We start from the raw sequence: 27,318 nt of genomic DNA, 5'->3' as shown, positions 1-27,318 counted from the left end.
TAGCCACAATATCCTGACTCTTCTGAGGCTCAAGCAGAATTTCCCCTCCCCTACTTGAAAGTGATATTTTCTAATACAAAAACTTTCCAAGCAAAGTGGGGTTAGACTAGAATAAATATGAGTCACGGGTGAACATGAACAGAAACAGAAAAGGTGCTGGTGAAATCCCTTCCTCCGAACACGGAGGCCTAAAAATGACAAACACGGTGCCCCATCCAACATTAACCTGGGGGGGGATCAAGTTGTTCTTTTTTAATATTTTGGTTTATTTCTTTATTTTTTAAAAAAAGATTTTATTTATTCATGAGAGACACACACAGAGAGGCAGAGACACAGGCAGACGGAGAAGCAGGCTCCAGGCAAGGAGCCCGACGTGGGACTCGATCACGGGTCTCCAAGATCACACCCTGGGCCGAAGGCAAACACTTAACCACTGAGCCACCCAGGCGTCCCTTGGGGATCAAGTTTTCGTTGTTGTTTTGCTTTCTGCTGTGAACTACTTCTGCACGCTCCACTCGGTATGCACCAAGGCACCAACTCAGGCAGGACCACGATGCATTGTCCTGGGAAGACAGAGCTCCTAGTGATGCTGAACAGCTAAGTGGGGGCATTTCACCTTTAGAGAGGATATATATGAGGGCTATAATCAGTCACTATGAGGCAATACAAGGAAAATGTGGCTCTTAGCAAAAAAAAATCCACCAAAACTATAACTGGATTTAATTGGAGGTTAATTTTGAACTCTACCACACTCACTTTTACTTTCAACAGGATATATTTGGGGCACCTGGGTGGCACAGTCTGTTGAGCATCTGACTCTTGGTTTCGGCTCAGGTCATGATCTCAGGGTGTTGGGATTGAGCCCCACACCAGACTCCATGCTCAGCGGGGAGTCTGCTTGAGATCCTCTCTCCCTCTCCCTCTGCCCCTCCCTGAGCACCCTCTTTCTCTCAAATAAATAAATCTTTTAAAAACAGATATACTTAAAGGAAATATTTGCTAAACACAGTACCAAAAAATTTTACAAAGAAAATCTCAAATTAAGGCTCTCCCTAAGATCTTATATATTCCTTTCTGTTCAAATGGCCAACACAGTTAAGATACAGCAGGGTGAAATAAGCCTGTCAATGAGAGATGGCGTGAGTGTATACAGCCTGGAACAGAGCACAGTTATAATATCCCAGTAAGTGAGACAATAATCTCCCAACACGTAACAGAGCAAGAATTTCACTGTAGTGTCAGAAACATCTGTTCTTGAATTTCTCCCAAGATCTCAGCAATTGCTGTATTTCTAACATACAAAGGATATTCTATTATTCATCCCCCTGTCAAAACAGAAAAGGTGGGCCAGAGAAGCCAAAAGAGATTTTATTTTATTTTATTTTATTTTATTTATTTATTTTTTTTTAGGTCAAAAGAGATTTTAATGCAAAACACTGAAACCAGTGAAAGCAGAGTTGATCATTCACTTTTACTTGGGCTTTTGCAGACAAGACACATATCTCAAAGAAACCCTAGAATCCTCTCCCAAACTCTATCCTTGCTTTTGTCCTTTGATACTGCAAGGGCTCCAGGGGGGTCACCTGGAGTAGCAGTATCTTTTGGCAAAAGAACTTTCCTTAGATTGAGTTAAGGTCTGGCTCTTCTGAGTTAATTAGAACCATACCACATTGTATTGTTAGTATGCTGCTAGAAAATGCTTGTGGTATAATGTTAAGCTTTCATTTTCCCCAAGAGACAATTCAATTTCTCATCTTTTATTTACCTACCAGTCGCTCATAAGAGAAAACCAGCCTACAGTTTAAAAAAAGAAGGCTACAAACTGGTCCACTGGTCAATGCCCACAAGCTGTGGCTGCCACCACTGCCAGCACCACTCACCACCCTCCCCCATCCTCTTTTCAGTAGAAGAGGCAAGACTGAACAGGCAGTGGCACAATCTTCCTTCTCCTGCCAAGGTCTTCTATGTCAGAAACCCTGTCATTTTTCCCAGTCCAAAATGATCTCAGTACCTCAGTGGAAATGATGAAACATGACCTACTACAGAAGGTCAAGAACCCAAAGGTATAAACTATTTTGCACTGAAGATTGCCTCAAACTTATACTAGGAGACCCAGCTGTTGTATTACCTATTTCTCATCCAGCTGTGCTTTTGCACTATTCAAACTCAGTAACCAAAGATTCTGGGTGGGTGGGCGTGGGGGTGGAAAGCAGGGCAGAAGTAGACAAAGTGGAAAGAAAAACCTAATTCACTTATAAAAATGTTTCTTTTTTTTTAAATTTTATTTATTAATTCATGAGAGACACGGAGAGAGAAAGAGGCAGAGACACAGGCAGAGGGAGAAGCAAGCAGAGGGAAAAGCAGGCTCCATGCAGGGAGCCTGATGCGGGACTCAATCCAGGTCTCCAGGATCACACCCTGGGCTGAAGGCAGCGCAAAACTGCTGAGCCACCCGGGCTGCCCATAAAAATGTTTCTTAAAGAAAAATGAAAGTGACAGGCTTTTATATAGCTCATAGATGGCTTGCTCATACACATAGAGAAAGCCTCATTATCTAGATCAGGCCAAAGTTTACGGGGTGTTGACAACTCTAGAGAAAGCCAGAGGCACAGAAATGTTTGCCTATCACCTGGGCGAAAAAAAATTTGCAGGGCCCCTCTGTCAAAATGAAATCAAAATCAATGTTCCAACAAAGATTTCACAGGTTTCACAAAAGATGTTAAATGAGGTGTGTAATTTCTCCACCACCACAACCACTGCAGACCTTACCCCAGTGCTGAGATAGCTATAGCTACAGTTTAACATGATTTTGTATTTAAAAGATAATTTGGGGGGGGGGGGGATCCCTGGGTGGCTCAGCGGTTTGGTGCCTGCCTTCGGCCCAGGGTGTGATCCTGGGGTCCCAGGATCTAGTCCCACATCAGGCTCCCTGCAAGGAGCCTGCTTCTCCCTCTGCCTGTCTCTGCCTGTTTCTGCCTGTTTCTCTTTCTCTCTCTCTCTCTGTCTCTCATAAATAAATAAATAAATAAAATCTTAAAAAAAAAAAAAAAAAAGATAATTGGGCAGAGGTGCCTGGGTGGCTCAGTCAGTTGAGCATCCAACTCTTGATCTCAGCTCAGGTCTTGATCTCAGGGTCGTGAGTTCAAGCCTCATGTTGGTAAAGATAAATGGGCAATTATTCTCAACATGTTTTAGTAAGCAACTGTAATTTTAATTTCAGAATAATAAAAAAAAATCCTGAACTTACACTTTTAAAGACCTTTACCCCAAAGATGTGAGCTTTACCTAATTACTTTATCAGTATCATCCTCAGAGTTCAGTTCCATGACAATTTTTTTGAGCACCAATTATGTACCAACTACAATGTCTAGCAATGCAAAGAACACAAAGAAAAAACACAAAGAACATAAAGAAAAAACACAAAGAACACAAAGAAAGCTTCTGCCCTAAAGAAAATTATCACGGGAGTGGGGAGATGGGGCTGCAGAGAAAGAAGCCAGTTCCACCTGAACACAGGAAGAACATGGGAGGTATGCAAAAGTCCAAAGTACTACAGCGTACAAAGGACCACTGAGGAAAGAGGATGTATCTTCCAGAGGTATGAGGGCAGGGAAAAAGCTCTGACATGGTACCACAAGAAAGGAACATCCTGAGGAGCATCAGGAAGGAAAGGCAGGATGTCAACAGGCAGATATGAAGTGTGTTCATGAAACATCCCATTCTGGGTAGAGTGATTCCTAGACTTTTTAACTTTGTGAATTGGTAACATTTCAAGGGGGAAAAAACATGGTGGTGGTAGGGAGAATGGAAGAAGCTGAAAGAAGGAATATACTAAGCTAGGAACTGTTATCCCATAAAATTTGCTTGGGGAGAAAACTGGGCTAGAAATTGCCTTTTCTCCCTTAGGTTGAAAATAGCAATAAAATAGCAAGAATTCTATTACAAATGATAGTGAGATAAATAATGACCATCTATTATCACCAGCATTTTATAAGTAACAGAGCATCTGACTTCTAAAAATGTAGGAAGCACATAATTTTGGGAACTTAAAAGTGGCATTCCTTCTCAAAAAAGAGTAGCTAGAAACCTTACACTGGTCAGGTGAAAGCTTGGCCACAACCTGCTGGGTACCAAGTCAGGAGGCCCTGGGTTTAAGTGTAGGATTCCTGTAAGAAACAGAAGGAAATACAACTGAAGCCTCACCGTATGAAAGGAGGGACTGAGAAAGACATATTCAACTGGCAAAGTGAAAAATAAGACCTTCAAGAAGAGGAGTTAGGGATTAGTATGATTAATATCTAGAGCTGTGCTCTACGATGAATCTGATTAAAGTGTACAGGATAGAATGAGGATCAGGGGTGTTGCCCAAGTAAAGCTGGAAGTGTCCAGGAAACCAAGGGGACACTGCAAAATCCAGGTGAGATGTGTGGAGGGCATATACAAGGGTGGTAGAAGAAAGAATGGAAAGGAATTGATAACAAATTATATGCAGGGTTTGAGGAAAAGGAAAGAGCCAGAGAGGACTTCCAGGTCTTGAGCCTAGATAAATGAAAAACAAAACAAAACAAAACTGATGGTAGTGTTAAAAGATACATGAAAATTCATGAAAGGGTACAAGATAAGAGGAGGAAATGAACTCATTTTGAGGTGGGATATACAGGGCAGGACTTTGGGAAAGGCTGGGGATATAACGAAATAGAAGTTGTTGGGGGGCACCTGGGTGGCTCAGTGGTTGAGCCTCTGCCTTTGGCTCAGGTCGTGATCCCGGGACCTGCCTCACACTCCCTGCAGGACCCAAGTCCTGCATCACACTCCCTGCAGGGAGCCTGCTTCTCCCTCTGCCTGTGTCTCTGCCTCTCTCTGTGTGTCTGTCATGAATAAATAAATAAAATCTTAAAAAAAAGAAGAAGAAGTTGGGGAGTCCTACATGGAAGACTTGGAGGGGGCAAGCCTACCTCCTTTATCACTTGGAGATTATTTAACTGTACTAGGTGCTAGTGTACACATGAAGAACAGAGCTGGTACCTGCATTCACAGAGGGTCAATCTGGCAGGAAGACAGACCTTCATGCAGTAATCACACAGATGAGTGTGATGACAAATTGTATTAAAGTGCCTAATTTCCAAAAGAGGAAAAAAAAAGGAAAAAAAAAAAAAAAACAGGATACTTGGACAATGACTTCAATTAAAAGGCAAAATGAGGGACGCCTGGATGGCTCAGGGGTTGAGCATCTGCCTTCCACTCAGGGCGTTGTCCTGGAGTCCCGGGATTGAGTCTGGCATCAGGCTCCCAGCATGGAGCCTGCTTCTCCCTCTGCCTGTGTCTCTGTGTCTCTCCTGAATAAATAAAATCTTTAAAATAAGTAAGTAAGTAAATAAATAAATAAATATAAAATCTTTTCTTTTTTAAGATTTTATTTATTTATAACAGACACAGAAACAGAGAGAGAGAGAGACAGAGAGACAGGCAAAGGGAGAAGCAGGCTCCATGCAGGGAACCTGATGTGGGACTCGATCCCAGGTCTCCAGGATCATGCCCCGGCTGAAGGTGGCGCTAAACTGCTGAGCCACCGGGGCTGCCCAATAAGATCTTTAAAAAAAAAGGGGGGAGGGGGCGAAATGAGGCTACCAATGGAAACAGAGGCACAGTTAGAAGAGTAGGAAGCAAATTGGAGCAGACAATTCTGGAAGCTGGTAGAAGAATGAGTTTCAAGGAGCAAGTAATAAAACAGTGCCAAAGGCTGCTGAGAGGCCAAGAGGGACAAGCATAGAGAAAGGGCCACTGGCCTGGATATATGAAGAGGACAGGGTGACCTGGATACAGTGTTGAAGCCTGTGAAGCAGAATTTCAAGGGGTTAATGCATGAGGACATACAGAAAAGTGTAGGTGACAAGACTTCTCTTTTAAGGAGTCAAACAACAAAGGAAAAGGAGATGGGTAACTTGAGGAAGTAATGCATTTATCAGGTCTTCCTATCAAAATGGGGACAATTTCAACAGGATTGAAAGCAGGGCAGAAAGGGCCAGCAGAGAAAGAGGAAGAAAAAAAAAAAAACAGAAGATGTAAGAGAGAAGATGACAACTGCCAGGGCCTGGTCACAAGAGAGAGGGAAGGTATTTCATGAAATCAACAGGTCACCACTGCCTCCTTGGAGAGAAGGGAAAAGTAAACGAGGGAAGGTGAAAGTACCCAGAAATTAGAGATGGCAAGGAAAAAGGTCGAGGAAGCTCCTGTTAGGGTGCAGTGGGGTCTTTTCCAGAAACTATGGGAAGAGACACGAGTGAGCCATCTACGGCTGGGACTTCAGAAGATGGCATCAGCCATCAACTGTACACTCGCTCAACAAACATTCCGAGGTCCTCCCATGCGCCAGAAAGTGTGCATGTATGCCTGAGCATAAATGAAGTTAGCAGGCATTTGTTCTCTGGGTAAAAGAGAAAACAGGTTGATTTTATCACTCTTGCATCTAGAAAAAGCCATAAGCAGTAACAGGTGATAATTACACATCCTTTGAAGCTAACGTATGTGCTCATGGATGAGATGTCACTATTGCAGGAGCCCAAGATCCAGTCCTCAGAAGGAAATGGATGGTGTTAGTTTACTTTTTCTACAAACACTGTGTGCCTGAGCATCAGATAAACAAGCTCTGAAGAGGCAAGTCATGGTTCCCGTCCTCTAGAGGGCCAGAATCAGAAGTGATATTCTGAATGCTTCTGCTCTTTCCCCCATTTTGGCACATTTCATTGCTCAGAGCATTAACTGAACTCACCATCACAATCTTTATACTTTATTAGAAGGTAAGACTCTGACCATCTGAAGACTATTAGTAAGTATTAGTAAGATAAGATACTCTCCTGGATACAACGTCACCTGACAGAATGAACTAGACCAGAGAGTTCCAGAGTATGGTTTCTCAATGCTATTAAGCCTCAAAATAAACTTATATTTTTTAAAGATTTTTCTTTTTCTTTTTCTTTTTTAAGATTTTATTTATTCATGAGAAACGGAGAGAGAGAGGCAGAGACACAGGCAGAGGGAGAAGCAGGCTCCATGCACTGGGAGCCCGATGCAGGACTCAATCCCGGGACTCCAGGATCGCACCCTGGGCCGAAGGGAGGTGCTCAACCGCTGTGCCACCCAGGGATCCCCAAATATGTGCTCTTTATGATGGCCCTTGAGGCCCTTCAAAAAAAAATTTTTTTTTTATGATAGTCACACAGAGAGAGAGAGAGGCAGAGACATAAGCAGAGGGAGAAGCAGGCTCCATGCACCGGGAGCCCGACGTGGGATTCGATCCCGGGTCTCCAGGATCGCGCCCTGGGCCAAAGGCGGATCGCGGGCCAAAGGCAGGCGCTAAACCGCTGTACCACCCAGGGAGGCCCTTTAAGACATGGCCTCCGCCAACCTCTTATACCAGCTTTGTATATATGTTTTTAATATTTAAAAATACTTTTAAAAGCTAGGGAATTGCATCTCACCTCACCTTTGTGGTCCAGAGCAAGTACTATACTAAACCAAACCCAATATCAGCTCTATGTCTACCATGTTCATGTAATCACTCATTAAGTACAAAATATCATGAGAGGGGGAAATCATGCTTTACACTCATACTGACACATTTATTCCCCTAATTCTCTTGATGAGACAGTTTAATGATTAAAAAGAAATTAATAGCATGTATCGATATTGTAAGATCATGATTAATGACTTTTTTTTTGAGACTAAAGCATCATCATCTTGATTATTTGGTAAAGAAAAGCCTATCAACTAACTTTCAAGTTGGGTAATTTACTCCATTAAAATCAGCTACGGTGTTTCAAGATTTAATGTATTGTTCAAATTCATGTATGCAAACAAATTCATTAAAATTCAGGAGACTTCCCTCAGAAAGTCGCTGCACTTAAAATTCAGGACCCTAACAGAGGACACTGAGCTGGAATATTTAAATTGAAACATTTGTCCCTCCTAGACAGGGTACTTTGCACTGTTTTTTGTTTTTGTTTTTGTTCTCAACCACAGGAAGAATTCAAGATGCCCCGGGCGTCTGCAGCAGCCAGAAGGCTGTGGAGAATTCGTTCCTTACATTATACTGACATGCTGGCCCTGAGGTCAAGGACTGCTCTTGGACACCTTCTTAAGGCCAGCCAAGGCCAGGGACAATCACTTCACTCTGAGAATGAGGCTAAAGACAAATATTTCTAATTCTGGCTTTGTAAAATGCATATTGCCTTAACTTTCAGAACGAATTTTCTAGAAAACTGAAACATACCCCATTAAGTAATCAAAATGTTCCCATAGTTTTTATGGAACTCATTCTAACAAGGGCTTCTTAAATTACCTGGAAAAAACAAAACTCCTCACCAATTACTGAGCCTGGCTGCACACTAGCCCCTGTGCTAAATGCTTTAGTACAGCACCGTCATTAAAGCACCTCACAACAATCCTCTGCACAAAAGGAAAACTGATACCAAAGAGGTCAAAAGACTTGGTGACATCACCCAGCTGGTCTGGTCAGGACACCTGGCACCACACTGCCTCCATGAAGATAACTAATCTTCTTCTTCTTCTTCTTCTTTTTTTTTTTTTTTATAATATTTCTGAGTCCCTGATGGTGTAGAAAGGCACAGTGTAGTTAAAAGCAGACTCTGGAATGAGAATGCCTGAATTCAGATCTGGGTTGGTTTCACTACTTACCAGCTATGTGAAGTTATTTTACCATTCTGTGCCTCCATTACCTCTTTTGGAAAATGGGAATAACAGCAGAATGCACCTAAGAGGTTATTTTGAGAATTACATGGATTGATCCCTGAGAAATGTTAGATCATGTAAAATGCCCAGACCTGTACCTAGCATATAGTAGGCACTCGATAAATGCTAGCTTTTACTAAAAGCAAGTGCTTTATAACAGTGAAGGCCTGAGGATTGCGAAGGTCCTCCCTCACAGCCTTGGTAGGACTGGGACTGAGTTTGCTCACACACAGACCTTTCTTTCTTTTTTTTTTTTTCAGAGACCTTTCTTATGTGTGTCCCACGTGTTGAAGATAATATACACACGATGATGCATTTCATTCTCAAAATAAAATGAAGCAAAAAGCCTGAAAGGGAGTTACTATCCTTTCTTTATTGATAAAGAAAATGCTTAAATCATTTGCCCAAGACTCTTGAACAAAACTTGACCTTGAGTTTGTCTCAGCAGCCCAAGTTCTTTTATCTACACATTATTTTGTGTTCCTAAATCTATTTTTTTCCATTTTGTCAGTGAATCCTTTGCTGATCACTTAGGATGAGAGTTTTGGAAGGGTCTTTTTTTTTTTTTTTAAGATTTTATTTATTTATTCATGAGAGACACACAGAGAGAGAGACAGAGACACAGGCAGAGGGAGAAGCAGGCTCCATGCAGGGAACCCAACGTGGGACTCGATCCTGGGACTCCAGGATCACACCCTGGGTTGAAGGCAGCGCTAAACCACAGAGTCACCGGGGCTGCCCCTGGAAGGGTCTTTAGAGTGTATTGCACAGGACATTCCCTTTTGGCTTCTGAAGAAATGGAAGTCCTAGGAGCTTACTACTGAGCTGCCCACAGTCCTATGACAACTGCCCCTGCTGCAGTGGCACACTGCCACTTTTTCCTCTCAGAAGCCAGTGGCCTACCTCAGCTCTGCTCCTAATCCTCCAGGGGCTCAGAGAAACAAATGACCATTGCAAAACTCCAGAAGGCAGAGGCTAAATAAGAGACCCAGGAGCTCCCCTAGCAGGCAACATCCTGAGTTTTAGCAAATGGGACTTTGTTTTATCAAGTTTAGCTGCTCGGGCCTTTCTGCTTTTCTGGCTCACAGCAGCATTCTGGAGACTTGGGGCTAGCAAACAAGTCAGGTGTGAGTCTAGTCTACAATGTCCGTGTGATTCTGAGGTAAACTGTTAAACTGGACTTTCAAAGAAAACCTGGAATGGAGGCAGTTTCGCCCTGAAAAAAAGAATAGGACAGGCTAGCACAAAGTTGAAACTTAATTTGTCAAAGGAAAGCAGCTTACAATTACAGCAGCTGTTCCTAACGCATTACAATCTCAGGCCCCAACAGTACAAGCCTAACAACCAACAGCCCCTGGGCAAAGGCAGTCCCAAGATGCCGTTATAATTAGGTCCCTTTTCACCAGAGAGTTGGATTCATAATTAAACTCTGTCCCTTCCTGCCCCCGTATCTGACTGCTTCCAAAGGGACAGGGTTAGAGGCCAAGAGACAACCCCAAACCACAAGTTCACTGACCTCCCAGGGCCAATGGGCAAGGCGACACATGTTTGCATTAGCTGTACAGGAGCCTGTCTGGGGAGAGGTTGATTTCATCTTTCCGTGTGACACGCTTCTCAAGTCACTTTACACAGTTGTTACTGACCCCTGAGGGGGAACTGCTACCACAGCCTCGGGGCCAATACAGTCAGTCCCCCGGAGAAGGCAGGGACCCGCTCTGAGAGAGGGGCCTGCTGTAGACAGAGTGTGGTCGGGGTTTCCTCTGGGTTGTACTTGATGGGTCAAGTCAATGACTCTCCCAGAACGGTAGCTTCCAGAACTGGGAGGTAGCAACCTCTATCCATAGACGTGATGATGGAGGAGTTTAAATATACATATAAGTGAAAGCCCTTCGGAAACACAGGGGTCCAGATGAGGGAAGAGGCCACGGATACTCTCTGCTAACCTACCCGGGCCCAGCATAAAACCCTCAGTGACTCCCGCTGTTCTCAGGACAAAGTCCAGACCCTTGAGCAGGTTAAAAGCCCATCACAGCCTGCCCGCTGATTTCTTTCAACTTCACCTCCCACCTCACTGAGGCTTTGGCCAAGCAGGGTGACCTGAGCTCCTCCAGAGGGCTATGCTGTCTGGTGCACCTGCCGCGGGGAGCCCTCCCTCCCTGTGCTCTCCCATTCTGTCAAACTGAGTCCTCCTTTGGGTTCCGATTTTAGCTTAGATGCCATTCCCTCCTAGAAACTTTCCTCTACCTCTCTTCCACGCTTTCACAACCTCTTCTGTTTACCCCTTTGGAGCCCTCTTGATCATCCTGTTAAATTGCTGGCAATCCTCCTCCTGTTACTCTTTCCTCTCTCAAAATTTTGTGAATGAAACAATGTTGCTGAATAAGTAAAGTTAGTGAAAAGAAGAATAACTTAGTGTCTGACATTAGTAAAGAATTTAGAAAATCTCTGCAGTTCCCACCCTAAACTTAAACTTCATAAGCAACCTCACCCCACTGCCAGCCTCTCCTTTCAACTGGTAAGAAAGCAAAGATCATAAATAAATAAATAAATAAATAAATAAATAAATAAATAAATAAATAAATAAATAAATAAATAAATAAATTTAAAAAGAATTAAAAAAAAAGAAAGAAAGAAAGAAAGAAAGAAAGAAAGCAAGCAAGCAAAGATCACCGGAAGAAGCTAAAAGCCTTGACTAAAAGTAATGGCTCATCAAGGGCAGAGATGGGTTTGGACTTTCCATCTCCTGGTTCAATCCCTGAATTTTCTCCAACAGAATGTTGGCTATGCCCAGATTGTTTGCTATACCATTAGTGTCTTCTCATAGCAAGAGAAGTGAAGGCAGAGGAGGTGCAAGAGAAAAGAGACTTAAAATCCAAACACTGCTGCTCAAGGCCTAGCTCTGTGGGACCTGGAGCCATCTCCATGCCTCGGGCCCCTCATCTGTCAAAGGGAAGTTCAGCACTAGTAAACCTAAGCAGCAAAAAACCTTCTTAATCTTTTAAGATTATTTTTCACCTACCTCACTCACCACGTTTTATGTAAAGAAAACAAGATAACTTTAAAATACTTTATGCTTTTCTTTTCAAAAAAATATTTTTCCAACTTTCATGTGGATATTTTTCTGGTGACATTTAGCTTTATTATTCAAACCAAAGCATTTTTTAGGTGGGGGAGGAGCAGAGGAAGACAGAGACAGAATCTTTCTTTCTTTCTTTTTTTTTTTTTAAGATTTTGTTTATTTATTCATGAGGGACACAGAGAGAGAGAGAGAGAGAGGCAGAGACACAGGCAGAGGGAGAAGCAGGCTCCATGAAGGGAGCCCGACGTGGGACTCTATCCCAGGACCCCAGGATCACGCCCTGGGCAGGCGCCAAATCGTTGAGCCACCCAGGGATCCCCAGGAGACAGAATCTTAAGCAGGTTCCATGCCTAGCACAGAGCTGGACATGGGGCTTGATCTCACAACCCTGAGATCATGACCTGAGTTGAAACAAAGAGTTGGACGCTTAACCAACTGAGCCACCCAGGCACCTTGAACCAAAGCATTTTTTTAAGGACAGGATTCAAATTCATTAAGCAATCTCTTTAGAACTACAAAAAATTTAACCAATTTATAAGATCAACACAGGCTTTACTGAAATTAACTAGCGTTACTATTTCTTCCTTCTGGCTTCATGTCATCAAGACAGTAGTATCCACCTGCAAAAAAGAACCCTCGCCCATAGCCATTAACTGAAGAACGGACAAATCCTTTTTTCTTTACAGACACTACTTGATTTCATAGACTCACAGAATGCCGCAGCCAGAAGAGACTATGAAAACCATCGAAGCCTGTATCTGCCTTTCACAATGAGAAAAGAGGCCCAATCTAACTGTCCTTGGGAGGGGCTTAAGCAGGGCTGATTGCAAACATGCACCAATTGTTTTTCAGGGTATTATATATTTTGCAATAATAGATGATTGCAACAAAAAATGTGCTAAATTGTATACTGAGATCACAACACAAATTTCAAATGTAATGTTATTTGTCAAGGTTGAAGGCTGAAGGGCCAAGAGAGAGACACATCTGATATTATGTATGCATGTTTTAAAATTTGATTATAAATGGAATTTTCTGGGCAGCTCCAGTGGCCCAGCAGTTTAGCACCGCCTTCAGCCCGGAGTGCGATCCTGGAGACCTGGGATCAAGTCCCATGTCAGGCTCCCCGCATGGAGCCTGCTTCTCCCTCTGCCTGTGTTTCTGCCCCTCTCTCTGTGTGTCTGTCATGAATAAATAAAATAAACAAACAAACAAATAAATAAATGGAATTTTCTGGAAGTGAAAGGAATTATTTTGCTTGTCCCACCAATTTGTCATGCTTCTGTAGGACTGGAAATTTTCAAAATAATAGTAAATAGACAAAATGGGAAATGTACCCAGTCAAAATTTTTTTTCAACAACTTAACCTGTCACTGTTCATTGTTGGCTGTGACTGAGACAAGCACCAATTCTTTACCAACAAGTTCTAAACAATATAAGTCAGCAATGGAGTCAAAGTCACCATTAATCCTCACACCCTTTTATGTATTCCTTTTCTTAATGATTTTATTTTTAAGTAATCTCTATACCCAATGTGGGGCTCCAACTCACAACTCCAAGATTAGGAGTCACACACTTTTCAGGCTGAGCCAGCCAGATGCCCCAATGCTCACACTCTTAAGAGGCAGAAGTTTCTAATTCCTTACCTAATAGTTTCTCCAGCGACTAACAAAAACAAAAGAGACTGAAAGAGTAGCCAAAGAAATGGACAGGGGCAAAGGGCAGAATGTTGTTCTCATTCTTTTCCTCTTCCCGATCCAACAACCCCTTTCCCCAAGCCCTGGTAGGGGTGAAGTGTTCGTGAACTGAAGTCTGAACCGAGACAGTGGTCTGAATCATTCCAAAACTGAATGAGTTAACTCTCAACAAAAAATTGTTTCCCATGCTATCTCAAGATTTTATTCAGAGACCTTTAGAAAAGAAAAAATGAAAAGTTCCTTGTTGAAAGCCATGAACAGTTACCCCATCCAAATTCAGAGGCAACAAACAAATTATAGTAGGGTTAGTCACTGCTCACAAAGCAAACTTTCATTTATTTACTCTTTGTGATGGACCTTGTGTATTTGTGTGTATGAGATTAGAATATTTTGTGATACCTATTCCAGATAAATTCTGCATAGGGCCGTAAGAAACACACTCTTACAATTCAACTTTTAAATAGATCACCCTATGTTTCATGTCAAAACTTGACTGTATATTTTAGAGACTATCCCTCAACTTCCTCAACTTGGATCTCAAGTCTACTGGATCCCAGCTTTGCATATTCCTCATCTATAAGTTATTAAAATAACCACCGCTAAGTTCTTTGCCAAAATATGCAAAATTACAATGTGATGTGGGGAAGTCATGCCAGTCCCAGCTCTGCCAGCAGAAAGCTCTGCAACACTACACATTGCTTAGCCACCTTGTGTTTGGTTTTTTATAATGAGGTGGGATTCCATACCTAACCTAGCTTTTGCAAAGTGCTCTGAAGTTCTGCAGTGCCATCACAAGGCCGCCACTAGCACTGTCCCAGCCTCTCTCTTAGTGACAGCAAGCCTAAATTTGATGAACATGAGGACACAGAGAGCTTTAGCATCTATTCCTAGGAACCAAGAATGAACATTCTGGGCTGAGGAATGTGAGAGCTACCTGGAAAATGTCCAAAGGTCCAGCAACAGTAAATACCAAAGTGCCCAATCAAACTGATGCAGAATGCTGCAGGTAAGACAGAGAAAAAAGGTATTTTACCACAGTCAAGTAACAGGTCTGCTGCAGAGAACAGCTTCCATCCAATTGCCTCCACCACTTTATGTGGCTTTCCAAAAGAAGTCCAGAGTTACTCACTCAGTAACTTAAAAAAAATAAAAATAAAAAAATAAAAAGGCAGACGTTTCTTCCTCTAAAGACAATCAGGTACCCAATTCCTTTAAGGTTCTTATTAATTTGACTCAAAATAAGAAAAATCTCTAAACACAAAACAAGCAGAGGAAAAGGACACATTTCCGGATAATACGTATCCAATTATCATTCCTGGATAATATTTGTAATACTAAAATTTAGCCCGAAGATGATGTACAGCAAACCTATACACTTCAGGAAAGAGATGGCAAATGTGTAGGGCGATGCCACCCACCTTCTCCCTCCATAATCGAGGCAGAGGTCAGGAATTCATCACAGCCCTTGGTCTCTCAGGATGCCACCAGGCAGCGCTGCGGGTGGCCGCCACCCAGCCACCAGAGCTGGCATTCATGCTCAAGTCTACTGGATCCCAGCTTTGCATATTCCTCAACATACTATGCCAAAATATTGAAATGGGTCTCCAAAGAAAGCCACTTCATGACAGTAAAGCCCTTCATTTAAGCCATGAAATGGTAATTTTTTTCTACCTTACGTAATTTTAGAGCAGTAAGAAGAGCAGAGAACATAACTGTAAACATTAGTTTTACTCTAGACACCATGCCATTCCAGTGAGATACACAAGAAGTTCTATACAATAAATGTTTATATTCATCTTTTTCAAAACAGAATTTGGCTTTATTCAACCCACATGCCCAGCCCAGTTCCAATCCACTCACTACCCTGTCACTCAAACAAGCACTGGGCAGAGTACAGACACAAACAGAGCTCCATCTGCTAATTAAAACTGGGCACGAAACTGTTAACAGGCATCTGTTGCATTGTTTGAAGCTAATGGGCAGAGACAAAGCTGAAATGGCTCTTCTAAAGCAAACCCAGTGATTTCACTCATTTTCTATTTGGTATTTATGTCAGTGGGGGACTGGAAGCGGGGTGTTAAACAGCTTATTATGGAGACTGAAAGATATGTGATATCTTACCTAGTCTAAAACATCCCTTTAAAACCGGTAATAGAAAGATATGTAACAATTTTTTACTGGGGAAAATACCATTCTTGTGTTAAGGATTCCAATTAAGCACTTCTGATCTTATCTCAGACATAATCTAATTATAATACTATGAAAGAGAATAATAACCAAAATTCAAGCAGTGCTTTATAGCTCATGCAGTGCTTTCACAATTCATCCATCCAGCCATTCATTCATCTAGTTGATGAGTCATTTAATACAGGCCTCGGAGATTTAGAAGGTGAATAAGGCTTGATTCCTGCTCTAGGGAATTCGCAGCAACCCTGAGAAGTTGGTTTAATATTATTAGACTCCATTCAAGATAAAGGAACTAAGGCCCTAGAAGGACAAGTAACTTACCAAGGCCAGAAAACTAGGAATGGCAGAGGTTAGGATGTGACCTGACTGCAGACCCACTGCTCCTCTACCTTCGCCATGCTCTCTAACACCCAACATGGCACAGTCCACTTCACCTGCTACTTATATTTCTGAAGCTCCCTAATTATGTTATGTTCCATAATATTACTCACTAGCTAAAATCTACTTCTCCATCCCCACTCCAACCCTCTCTGCATCCTGTGTGAAATCTCTTACCTGCAAAATATCCCTAATTCTAATACACCCAAGACAGCTGGTCCCCAGAACGGCCCCGTTTGCAGGCAGGCAGACCTAAACCAGATCCAGCCTCCAGGCCATGCCAGCAGCTCTTCAGTCTTCCACTTCTGGTTCCATGGTTCTTTTCAGATTCAGTTATCGGATTTAATTAAAAAATCAACTGCTAAATTTTTCCTGGTCTTCAAAGGCTAGACTTTTTTCCAAGACAATATCCGAACCCATTTCCCTCCAGCTTTCTCAGTAGGTCCAAACAATCTTGGTGTTGTTGCCCAGAGAACCTCCTCCCTGATTTGCTGCCATGTAGAACAGCTGGCAAAACTCTTTTTTTTTTTTTTTTTTTAAGTACACTTAGTCTTTTTTTTTTTTTTTTTTTTTAAGATTTTATTTATTTTATAGGGCTCGATCCCAGGACTGGGATCATGACCTGAGCTGACTGAGCCACCCAGGCGCCCCTCAAGTATGCTTAGTCTTAAAACACATCCATATTGTATCCAAGACTCAGTTTCCCCACACCCATTCTTATTTTGCTGAATGGTTTTTCCATTCACTAGAACATGAATTGAGAAGGTTACGTTCAACCCTTTATTATCAAGCATTAAGTTCTACTCTTTCTGAAAGAGTATTGTTATGAAAGCTATCAGAGGGAAAAATCTGACAGCTTCGAGAGAAGACAACTGACATTAAAGTAAGACTTTATGTACAAAATGTTCAATTTGAAGTTGCATGTTCCTTGCATATTTTTGCTTGAGAGGCTGAAACTAAGGAAAACAACTATGAAAATTAAAATCAACTTGCTCTACATATCTGGATTATGCTCAGCCAAATGTTGATAACATCTTGGATAAAAATGTAAATATGACAAAGTTTGTTTTTCAGTCAATAAGTCTTGATAAAAGCCTTGAATTGCTACCAACCAAAAACAGTTTTTAATTTTAAGCTGGGGTCGACAAACTTTTTCTATAAAGGAACAGTCAGTAAATATTTTAAGCTCTGTGGAACACAGATGGTCCCTGTTGCGTATTGGTCTTTGTTTTCTATTTTAATAACCCTTTAGAAACGTTACCAAGCATTCTTTGCTTGTCAATGACACAAAACCTGCAGGCCACATCTGGCCCCGTGGTCATAGTCTGCCAACCCCTGATTTTAGGAAAAGTGAATCCAAGAAAAAAAAAATGCAGCATTACAAAATAAAACATCTAAAAGTGCTCTGATGAGACCAGGCTGCAACAATTAACCAGCATGCTGCTATTAACATGATTTCATTAGCGATTTTGCACGTGGAAGGAATTTTAATGACAGGATGCACTTTGATCTTCCAACTTGTAACTAGGGACACAAAAGAAAGGGCAAAGGACAGCCATAATATGCTGAGTTATGCCTAGGAGAAATTCCTCGCAGAAAAACATATGTGCAAAATCTAATTCCTCCCTGGAAAAGGTGGTAACTTAGATTTATGGAGACGATGATCAGACTGATCAGAAATAGCAGCAGCTCAACTGTGAGAAGTCACACAAACTTGAACCAGGGGGCTCATGAGAAGTTCTACGACAACCAGCTGTGTGATCTTGACACTGTCAACTTAACCTTAGATTTCCTACTGACACAATTGGGGCAGGGGCAGAAAGGTGATAATCTCCAACTCTTTCTGCTGTCAAACTATGACTATACTAAATAATGAAACCACTCAGGAAATACCCTAACAGGAAAGGGGATGCGGTGGGGAGGGGAGAGACAGCAAAGGGAAGACGCTCACATTGTCCAGCTAGAGGTGAAAGGACAGGGCTGGGTTTTCTCTTTCTGTTCTATCAGCAGCCCCTTGCTCAGGACAGGCCATTTCAAGGGGTTGGTACAGCCTCATATCAATAGTAAACCGCATCTACATCCCACAGGAAATATAATGCAGAGCTGACTGTATTACTATTTCCTACTTGTCTTAACATCACATATTGCAGACATTTAAAACATTAGTTGTGATTACGTGGGAGGTTTGGGGGAGCTCATTGAGAAACTTTTTTCAGGAGTACCTGGGTGGCCCACTTGGTTGGGCGTCTGCCTTCAGCTCGGGTCATGATCCCGGGGTCCTAGGATCCAGCCCCACATCGGACTCTCTGATCTGCAGGGAGTCTGCTTCTCCCTCTGCCCCCTCCATGCTCTCTCTACTCTGTTGTCTCTCTCTCAAGTAAATAACTTTTTTTTTTAAAGATGAAGAATTAGAAAAAAACTTTTTTTCAGTTCTCAAACATTTGAACTGAAAGGCTGGCTGGTCCTAGTAACTGGGCCTGTAATTTCAAATGGATAAAACATCCCTACTCAATAGTTAAGGAATATTATCTGACTGATACACTGAAAGATTCTCCATGGGTCAGGTGAAAGATAATGCATCCTCCACCATTCCCAAGAGCAGAAAGGAAATGAGAGGAGCTGGAATATCAGAGAAGGTAGCAGAATCTTAGAGAAATAAGAAGAGGGCAGCCCGGGTGGCTCAGCGGTTTAGTGCCACCTTCAGTTCAGGGCCTGATCCTGGAGACCTGGGATCGAGTCCCACGTCAGGCTCCCTCTGCCTTTGTCTCTGCCTCTCTCTCTGTCTCTCATGAATACATAAATAAAATCTTAAAAAAAAAAAAAATAAAGAAATGAGAAGAAAGTACTCGAGAGACGGCCTTACCTGTAATCAAAATGACTGTTTCCTTCCTTTCATGACAGCAAAACCACTATCAAACAGGGTCTAAAGATGGCAGATGCTTTTTTTAAAAATGACTTAGGGGCACTTGGGTAGTAGCTCAGTGGTTGAGCGTCTGCCTTCGGCTCAGGTCATGATCCCCGGGGTCCTGGGATCGAATCCCACATCAGGCTCCCCAAGGGGAGCCTGCTTCTTCCTCTGCCTATATCTCTGCCTCTATGTGTCTCTCATGAATAAATAAATAAATTCTTAAAAAAAAAAACGACTTAAAACTTTGACAAAGCAACATTAAAATTAAGTATGTATCTGCACGGAAGAAATGAGCACACATACACATCTACCAAAGTGCACACACAAACCTCAGCCATTAAGAAATAGCTTTTTCCTGTGATGTTGACCTTATCGAGTTTCATCAGCAAGGCTGAGGCAGACCCTGTCAAAACCCAGTCAGAAAAGCCCAAGAACTTACACACCCAGGTACCTCAAAAAAGAATTAGGACTGGAAGGAGATGGACCACCAACTCCACATCTTCAGATCACCAGCTGATGGGGGAGAGGTCTGGGCGGGGGGGAGTGCTATTGCTGCTAGAGATGTGGACACCCCAAGCTGATGTTTGTGGTTAGGGAAGAATGCATGGAACTTTTTCCACTAGAATGGTGTTAATATTCACCTTCTTTTCCCAGCTTCATTTCAAATGCAAAGCATGAGGTTTCAGGTATATAAATTTTTCTACTGTTTGAAGGCAGTGCAATACCACTTCCTGTTGGGCTCTGGGGCTACATAAGAGGCATGGATTTCCCCTCCTCCAAGTCAACTGAAGACACAGATATAGCCTCTTTTAACCACATCCACCCCACAGAAAATATAAAGACCAAAATCACATATGAAACTCATCCCATTTAACGTCTACCTTCCGTTCCACACAGTTTAGGGACACTGGTTTTCCTGCCTTCATAGCTGCAACCCTTCACAGAACCAATTTCAATTAAAAAAAAAAAAAATCCATACAAGAAAGATTCTAAGCCATCAGCATGAAGAGTAATTTTTAAAAGCGACTATCACAAAAGGAAGCAGATACCCTTACAGAAAATGTGGGACAAAAATTAAGGGGAAACTAACAAAGCTATTTCAAATGAGCAAAAGTCATGCAAGGAGCTTAACAGAAACAGCATCAGCAAGACTCACTCACTTTCGACACAGGAGAATGCTTCTGGGAGGGTCACACAGAGAGAATGGACAAAAGGCTACCCACTCAACTTGTTAGAAACTGTCCTTTACCATCTGGATTGCACTATACAATCAACAATGCAAAAGGTTTATTCGGGGGTTTTGAAATTGGTACCAGCATCCAAAACTAACGTCCTTTAATTGCTGCGACAGCTCCCACCAAGTCTCTTAGGAATATACTTGAGACATGACATTTAAAATCTGCTTCCTCAGAAAAGAAAAAGTCCCACTCAATAATGACTGCCAAGAACTTGCAACTCAAACTTCCCTAAGCCCAGACATCATAACACCAGGGAGGTTTCAGAGCACTCAATCCATATGAAAGAGGCCAGAACAAACAAACAAACCATAGACTTTCCTAGTTCTCAATTTTAAGAGCACTCTATGCCCAAACATTCTTTAAAAAAAAAAAAAAAAGGCAAATTATCCTTAAAACATACAATATTCAAATACGATTGTTACCATAGCACTAGCCCCATAATAATCCCAGAAACTGACGGTGAAATATGCCAAAAGAACCATGTGAAAGGTGCTTAAGTGAGCTACTAGTAGAAACCACAAGCATCACCCAGACAACCAAACGCTAAGATTCTTAAGGTACTTAATTAACTGCAGCTATTTATTTGACAAAGGGAATGATGTTAAGGTCACTTGTACAGGCAGCTTAAAACCAGCTTTGATTTGCTCTTCGGTTTATGGTAAGTTATAAATTTTGATACCTGAGCACAAAGGCCGCCAGTACAAAGGTAGAAAGGACAGCTCCCAGCCAAGACCAGGAAAAACAATTAATTCAAAGTAATTGGGGGGTACACTTGTGTGTTGTGATTCGTTTAGCGAGTGATCATTAAAAACCAAGGCAAAATGCACAGGGAGGCGAGGCAGGCAGGATGTAAGATCAATTCCTCCGCGGAGAAGTCCCTAAACAGTCAGGCCCAAGAATTCAAAAAGTTGAGAAATGTTGTTTGTCAGGAGATGGTGGTGAAGGGGTGAACCCCGTCTTCCCTGACCACGCCATTCCCAAGAGCCACCGATTCTCCCAACACCGGTTACCGCGCACAGCACAACCCAACACTGTGTACGTTGTGCCACCATTAGTCACATTTCGCTCTTTCTCCTGCAGCTGAGCAGCAAAAGCAAAGGGAGGCAGAAAATGGTAACCAGGGTTCCCAGTGGCTGGAGAAAGTCCTGCGCCCCATGCTCCCCACTTGTTCTCCCTTCCCCATGCTCTCCCTCTTCTCTGCGCGACCTCAGGGCTGCAGGTCCTGCTTCTCCTTTTCCTCTCCATCTCACACCCAGAGTTCCTCTACTCTCTCCACCACCTGTCCTCACTCCGCCCTCTGGTCCCCTGAACTCTTTCTTCTCCCCATCCTGCAATTTTGTAGAGTGACCCTCCCCTGACCAGAGATCCAGCCCTCCCGTGGCCAGGGGCCCCCACCCCTCGCCTCCCGGTCACTCGTTCCTCCGAATTTCCTCCTGATGGTTGGGTTCTCACCTCTCCTGTCCCTCGTGTCCTCTGTTCTTTTACTTCAGGTCCCTCCCATTCCCCCAAAGCTTCATTTCCCCCTTTGCATTTCCTTCCTCTTTCCTGTCTTTTAATCCATCTCACACCCACTACCCCCTTCTCTTTCTCCATGAGATTCCGTGTCCCCCCCCCCCCACACACACACACTTTGTCCCGCTAAGACCTTGTCTGTCGCTCGCCCAACCCTGTCGTGCCCCCCATCACCCCAGGTCCCTCTCGCTCTGCTCCCCCTTCCCCTTCCTTTGCCCCCAAGTTCCCCGTTCGCCCCCCGGCCTCACGTCCCCGCCCGCCCCTCGCCCCCCTCCTGCACCCCCCGCCCTCGCCGCCCTGCAGCCCCCGGGGTCCCCCGGCTGGGGCTCCCAGCCCTCCCGCAGCCTTCCCCTCGGCCCGTGCACCCGCCCCCCATCTCCCTCTCACTCCGCGCCCGGCCGCGGCCCCTCCCTCACCGATGGTGGAGATGAAGGTGGTGTTGAAGGCGTCCTCGGAGAAGCGGAACAGGAGGCAAGTCTTGCCCACCCCCGAGTCGCCGATCAGCAGCAGCTTGAACAGATAATCGTACGTCTTCGCCATCTTCTCGCTCCGGCCCTCTGACCGGGGAGCGAGAGCAGCGGCGGAGAGAGGCGGGGAGGGGGCCGCGGGCGAGGGGGCGTGTCCGCCGAGCCGCCGCCGCCCGCCCCGCCCCGCAGCCCGCCCCTTCCCCTGGAGAAGCCCTGCGCGCCCCGCCCCGAGCGGCCAATCCGCGGGCGCCTCGTCATCACAGCCCGCGCGTCCCGGGGCTTGCTGGGACTTGTAGTTGCCTGCGGGAGCCTCGGGCGTGCCCGGCGCCCGCGGTCGGAGCGGCCCCGGGGATAAAGGAAGATGCGCTGCGTGCGGGGCGAGCGGGCGGACGAGGCGTTTCCAACGCTGCTGGGAAAGAAGGCTCCGTGTCGAGCTCCGCGCGTCGTGCGGCCGGAACTCAACTTGACGGTTTCTTTGTGTGCGGGCGCCTTGCAAACCCAGACCTCGGAACCCGAGTCCCACGACTGGCGCATCTCTTCCGCCCGGCCCCGGAGCGGGGATGCTTTCTTTGCTGCCCGCTGCGGGGGCGCAGCCTGTGGATTATCTGCGGGGCGCCTCGGCTTCTCCGCGGGTTCCTGCCCCGCACCGCCTCGGTGCCCCCTCCCGCAGCCCCTCGGTTGCAGAGCTCCGCGAGAATGATTGCCTTTCTAACTTGAGCCCCAGTCATGTTCTCCTCGCACAGACCAGAGCCAGATCCCAGGGGTATTTCAGAGGATCTGCTCTGCAGACCACCCCCCTCCCCCTACAAGGCGATGGGCTCAATCTGGGAATTGAAAATATTAAGGCTTGTGCTACAGGTCTGCGCCCTATAAAGTGGCAAAGCAGGAACTATGACCCTTGGGATCTAGAGAATAAGATTTGGATTTTACTGAGTGTTGGCTCAGCGGCTTAATTGCTCCGTCTCTGCGCCCCAGTTTTCTCACCTGCAAAATGGGCATGAAACAAACTTTTTTCATAGGGTTGTAGAGAAAAATTAAGAGACAACTTAATGTGAAAGCACTTTGACATCCACAGGCGTTGTAGAAATGTTTGTGGTGATGGTTACTTTTTAAGCCCTCAGTAAGCTCTCAGTGGATGACAAATGAAGGGGGGGGGCAGCATTGTGTTATACTCACTTTAATCCTTTACTTACTGATTTAGACTATACTTTAAATGTTTTGTGGATATATTATTCAGGCCTCTTCCATTTGCTAGTGGCAGGAATCCCACCAGATCTCCTGGAAGGGAGGTTTCCTGGCTCAAGTAAAGCCAAAGGGCAAGGAAAGGCTAAGGAGGTCTAGGATCAGAAACTCTATCCAGTCAGGGCTCCCTCTCTCATCTCTGCTCCCTTCTCAGTTTTAATTTCTAATAGTCGGGGCGCCTGGGTGGCTCAGTGGTTGGGCGTCTGCCTTTGGCTCAGGTTGTGATCCCAGGTTCCTGGGATGGATCCCACATCAGGCTCCCCGGAGGGAGCCTGCTTCTCCCTCTGCCTGTGTCTCTGCCTCTCTCTCTGTCTCTCATGAATAAATAAATAAAATCTTAAAAAAATAATTTCTAATATGTCAAGTACTGATTGATAAGACCCTCATGAACAAAAGCTCTTCGGAGAGGATAAAGAGGTCCTGAGGTCAAAATAATTGAGAACCATGGGCCTAAGCATTTACTTTAGATCTAAGGAAATACCTTCCAGAAGGTTGGAGGAGGTTATTAAGGGAGCCAATGGACTCAACCATTAGAATAAGAAAAAAACTTGGGACAGTTAGTTAAACAAGACAGCAGGCTTTTCTAAAACACATCTCGAGTACCTTGTGACTTCACAAAAAGTGCCAGTGATTCGCTATTCCTAGTCTTGCTATGGCAAAAGATTCACTTGGCCTTAGTGTTGACCTTCACCTTCTATGTGGAAAGAAGATGAAAGGAGTAACTCACACTTATGATAACAGTACCCAGAGAGTTGTTACCAATCTGACGTCTAATTCCTAGAGCCCACTTGATGGGAACAAAGCTCTAAGGAGGTCAATGTCAGTTTCTGTCCCCTCAAGAGAAGGGCCCTGCCCTCTGGCACAGGCTAAGCCTCCCTGCCCCCCCCCCCCCACCAATACTTGGGCAAATCTGTGAATTAGAACTCAACTAGGACTGAACAAGCATGGACAGCTCAATTCTATATCCTCACCTTCATTCTGGAAAAGAAGGGAGAAAAAAACTTCAAAAACCAGTGAAATCTTTCTTTTATCAAATGTGTACTGATTAAAATAAACTTCAGCCCCACTGTCTGCATGCTACTGTTAGCATTCATTTTTCTGTATGAGTAAGAACATACTGATGTGGCACTGAACTTAAGTTCAGAAAAGAAGTCAGAGTTAGGAATTTTAAAGTCCCTAAATTTCCTTAGGGGAATTTTGTTAACTGATGGGAATAAAAAAAAAAATTGTCTTATTTTCACTTCCCTGGTTTTTCTCTACCACCACGTGTATATAATATTGGGACTTTCTAGGTGGTAGGTAAGCCTATGCATCACTGCTGAACTATTCAAGAATTTTGATATGTGGACACTATTTCAGGAAGAATCCAAATGTTTTCTTTATGCATTATTAATTTTTACATTTGTACAATATGTTGCTTAGTAACATATTGTAGTAACAGTACTATTAAATCAAGGTACTTTGCTCAAAAGACTGGACAATGAGTATATTTGTAGAGCTGAGGGTACCATGTGGAACAGGATGCTCATTGCCACCTTCCTTTCTTTCTCCAGGTGGCATCAGTGGACCCCCTTCTAAAAATCCATGCTACTGTGCTCTGAGGAAACCACATCAATATTTTTTGCCAGTTGCCCAGACCCATCTTTGAAATGCTACATCACTGTAGAGCACTAGCAAGACCAGCACATTCAATCTGATTCTGTAAATGTTTATTGAAGCGTTTGGTAAGGTTAACGTGTACACAGCAGCTGGACTTACAGAAATCTAGATGTTCAAGGAGTTTACCTCTGTGGTTTTTGTCAGGCCGGCACTCTTTCTGCCTGCTTTTGGGAAGCTGCTCTCCTCCCAGTCATGGCTGTGAGTCATGGTTCTTTACTCCTCCAGCCATAGAGGTGGACATGACCAGGCTAGGTCAATCTGAGCTTTTCCCTGCTAATTTTCTAATGAGGTGGGGTAATGATGCTGAAAGGAGGTCTGAATGGTGGGAGGTCTGGGTGAGCTTCAGGCTGGTTTGGATCAGAACTTTAGTTCATTTTCCTGTAATCTCTTTTGCTGCCCTCCTCTATATGTTTATTTTGTCCTCAAGCTGGCTTTCCTCTGCCATGTTGCACAATGTCAAGTGCAATATTCACTTCTTACAGTTTATTCATTTGGGGCTCAAAGACCCCCCAAGAATCTACACATATTCTTGAGGGTCTGTGTGTTCTCTAGGCAAATCTTCAAACTCATGCAAGCATTTTTCAACTGTTTTAAATTGCTCTATAAAACTTGAGTGTAAGAAAAGTCACCTTTCTTAACTGCTTGAATGAAATTAAATTCAGTTGAGATCCCTACTTGTCAAAGGCTGGCAAACTGGTATCTACCATCAGTGGGGCTTTTCCTCCTCTTAACTGCACCCTAGAAGAATCCGGGAGCTTACATGGTCCTGAAAAATTAGGGGGAAAAGCAGCTTCTTATCATCAGTCTGCACCCATCAGTGTTGACACTTCTGTCCAAACACTCTTGGGTTCTGGTCCTCTGCCATCTGTTGAGCACAGCTGTCCCGGTGGGCTACAAAGATGTCCTTCATGGTGATTATTTTCACTGACTGATGACTCAGCCATCGAATAAGTTCTCTCTCTGTTATCTAATAGTTTGTGTACTTCTTTGTCCTCTCCCTTAAAACTTGAGCTCTTGGGAGGCTTGGGTGGCTCTGTGGTTGAGCGTCTGCCTTAGGCTCAGGTCATGATCCCAGGGTCCTAGGATCTAGTCCCACATCAGGCTCCCTCCGGAGCCTGCTGCTCCCTCTGCCTCTCTGTCTCAAATAAATAAATAAATAAATAAATAAATAAATAAATAAATAAATAAATAAATTCTTTAAAATGAAAACAAGGGCAGCCCAGGTGGCTCAGCAGTTTAGCACCACCTTCAGCCCAGGGCGTGATCCTGGAGACCTGGGATCGAGTCCCACGTCGGGCTCCCTGCATGGAGCCTGCTTCTCCTTCTGCCTGTGTCTCTGCTTCTCTCTCTCTGTGTGTGTTTCTCATAAATAAATAAAATCTTTAAAAATAAATAAAAACAAAACAAAAACAAAACTTGAGGTCTTTGAGGAAAAGGACATTGCTAATTTCTCACTGTGACCCCAGCACGCCTACCATGATGCCTTAAGTAGGTACTCAATTAAGTTATTAAATAAGTGAATGAACATCTGACTATCATGCCCGTTTTCTATTTTTTTTTAATTTTTATTTATTTATGATAGTCACAGAGAGAGAGAGAGAGAGAGAGAGGCAGAGACACAGGCAGAAGGAGAACCATTTTCTATTTTTTAATCAGCTGGGACCTTCAGTTTATTATTTGCTGTAAGACCTAGGTATTTTTGGCCTCACAAATACCTTTCTGGTTGTATACTATCTTGTATTTATAAGTCATTTATTCTGTAAGTATACTATTCATTGTTGTGTTTAAGAAACCAATGTGATTATATCTTATTTCTCCATCATGTCAAGATCATATTGAATGATAAGCCCTCAAAAATACCAATTTCTCTTATCACTTGTGTGTCATCCAAAAACATGCTATTTGTTTAGTGATATTCCAGTGGGATAAATCTATAATTATCTTCATCCAAGAGGGACAAACTGTACTCTTTCCACCCACTGATGTTTCCTGAGTAATCATGGGATGAATAACGTCCACTCAAACAAACATCCATTAGGCTCACACTATGAAACCAGCTCAGCAAGGCCACTTGGAGAATACAAAGAGATCTATCACGAGGTCCCTGCCCTCAGTTTGCTTCCTAGTTAATTACGAGGAGAATCCACAAGTGAAAAGTTCAGTGATAAATGGGAGACGGGTATTTGGCTGCATACACTTCATT

General features: G+C 43.6%; 1 protein-coding gene and 1 long non-coding RNA gene across 2 annotated transcripts in view; one reads left to right on the top strand and one right to left on the bottom strand.

Annotated features, from left to right (window-relative positions):
- Positions 1–22,392, bottom strand: part of RAB8B (RAB8B, member RAS oncogene family) — a 61,561-nt gene extending 39,169 nt beyond the window's left edge. The window contains exon 1 of the mRNA XM_077881378.1: positions 22,164–22,392. Within this exon, the coding sequence (XP_077737504.1) occupies positions 22,164–22,287 (124 nt within the window). The 5' untranslated portion in view covers positions 22,288–22,392. The remainder of the gene's footprint in view (positions 1–22,163) is intronic.
- LOC144303348 (uncharacterized) overlaps positions 1–25,685 on the top strand; it is a 49,373-nt gene extending 23,688 nt beyond the window's left edge. The window contains exon 3 of the long non-coding RNA XR_013370425.1: positions 25,010–25,685. This is a non-coding gene — a long non-coding RNA (uncharacterized LOC144303348). The remainder of the gene's footprint in view (positions 1–25,009) is intronic.
- The last annotated feature ends 1,633 nt before the right edge of the window (positions 25,686–27,318 follow it).

Source organism: Canis aureus, chromosome 32 (assembly GCF_053574225.1).
Source record: "Canis aureus isolate CA01 chromosome 32, VMU_Caureus_v.1.0, whole genome shotgun sequence".
NCBI lineage: Eukaryota > Metazoa > Chordata > Mammalia > Carnivora > Canidae > Canis > Canis aureus.
This window is presented reverse-complemented; position numbering and strand designations above follow the sequence as displayed.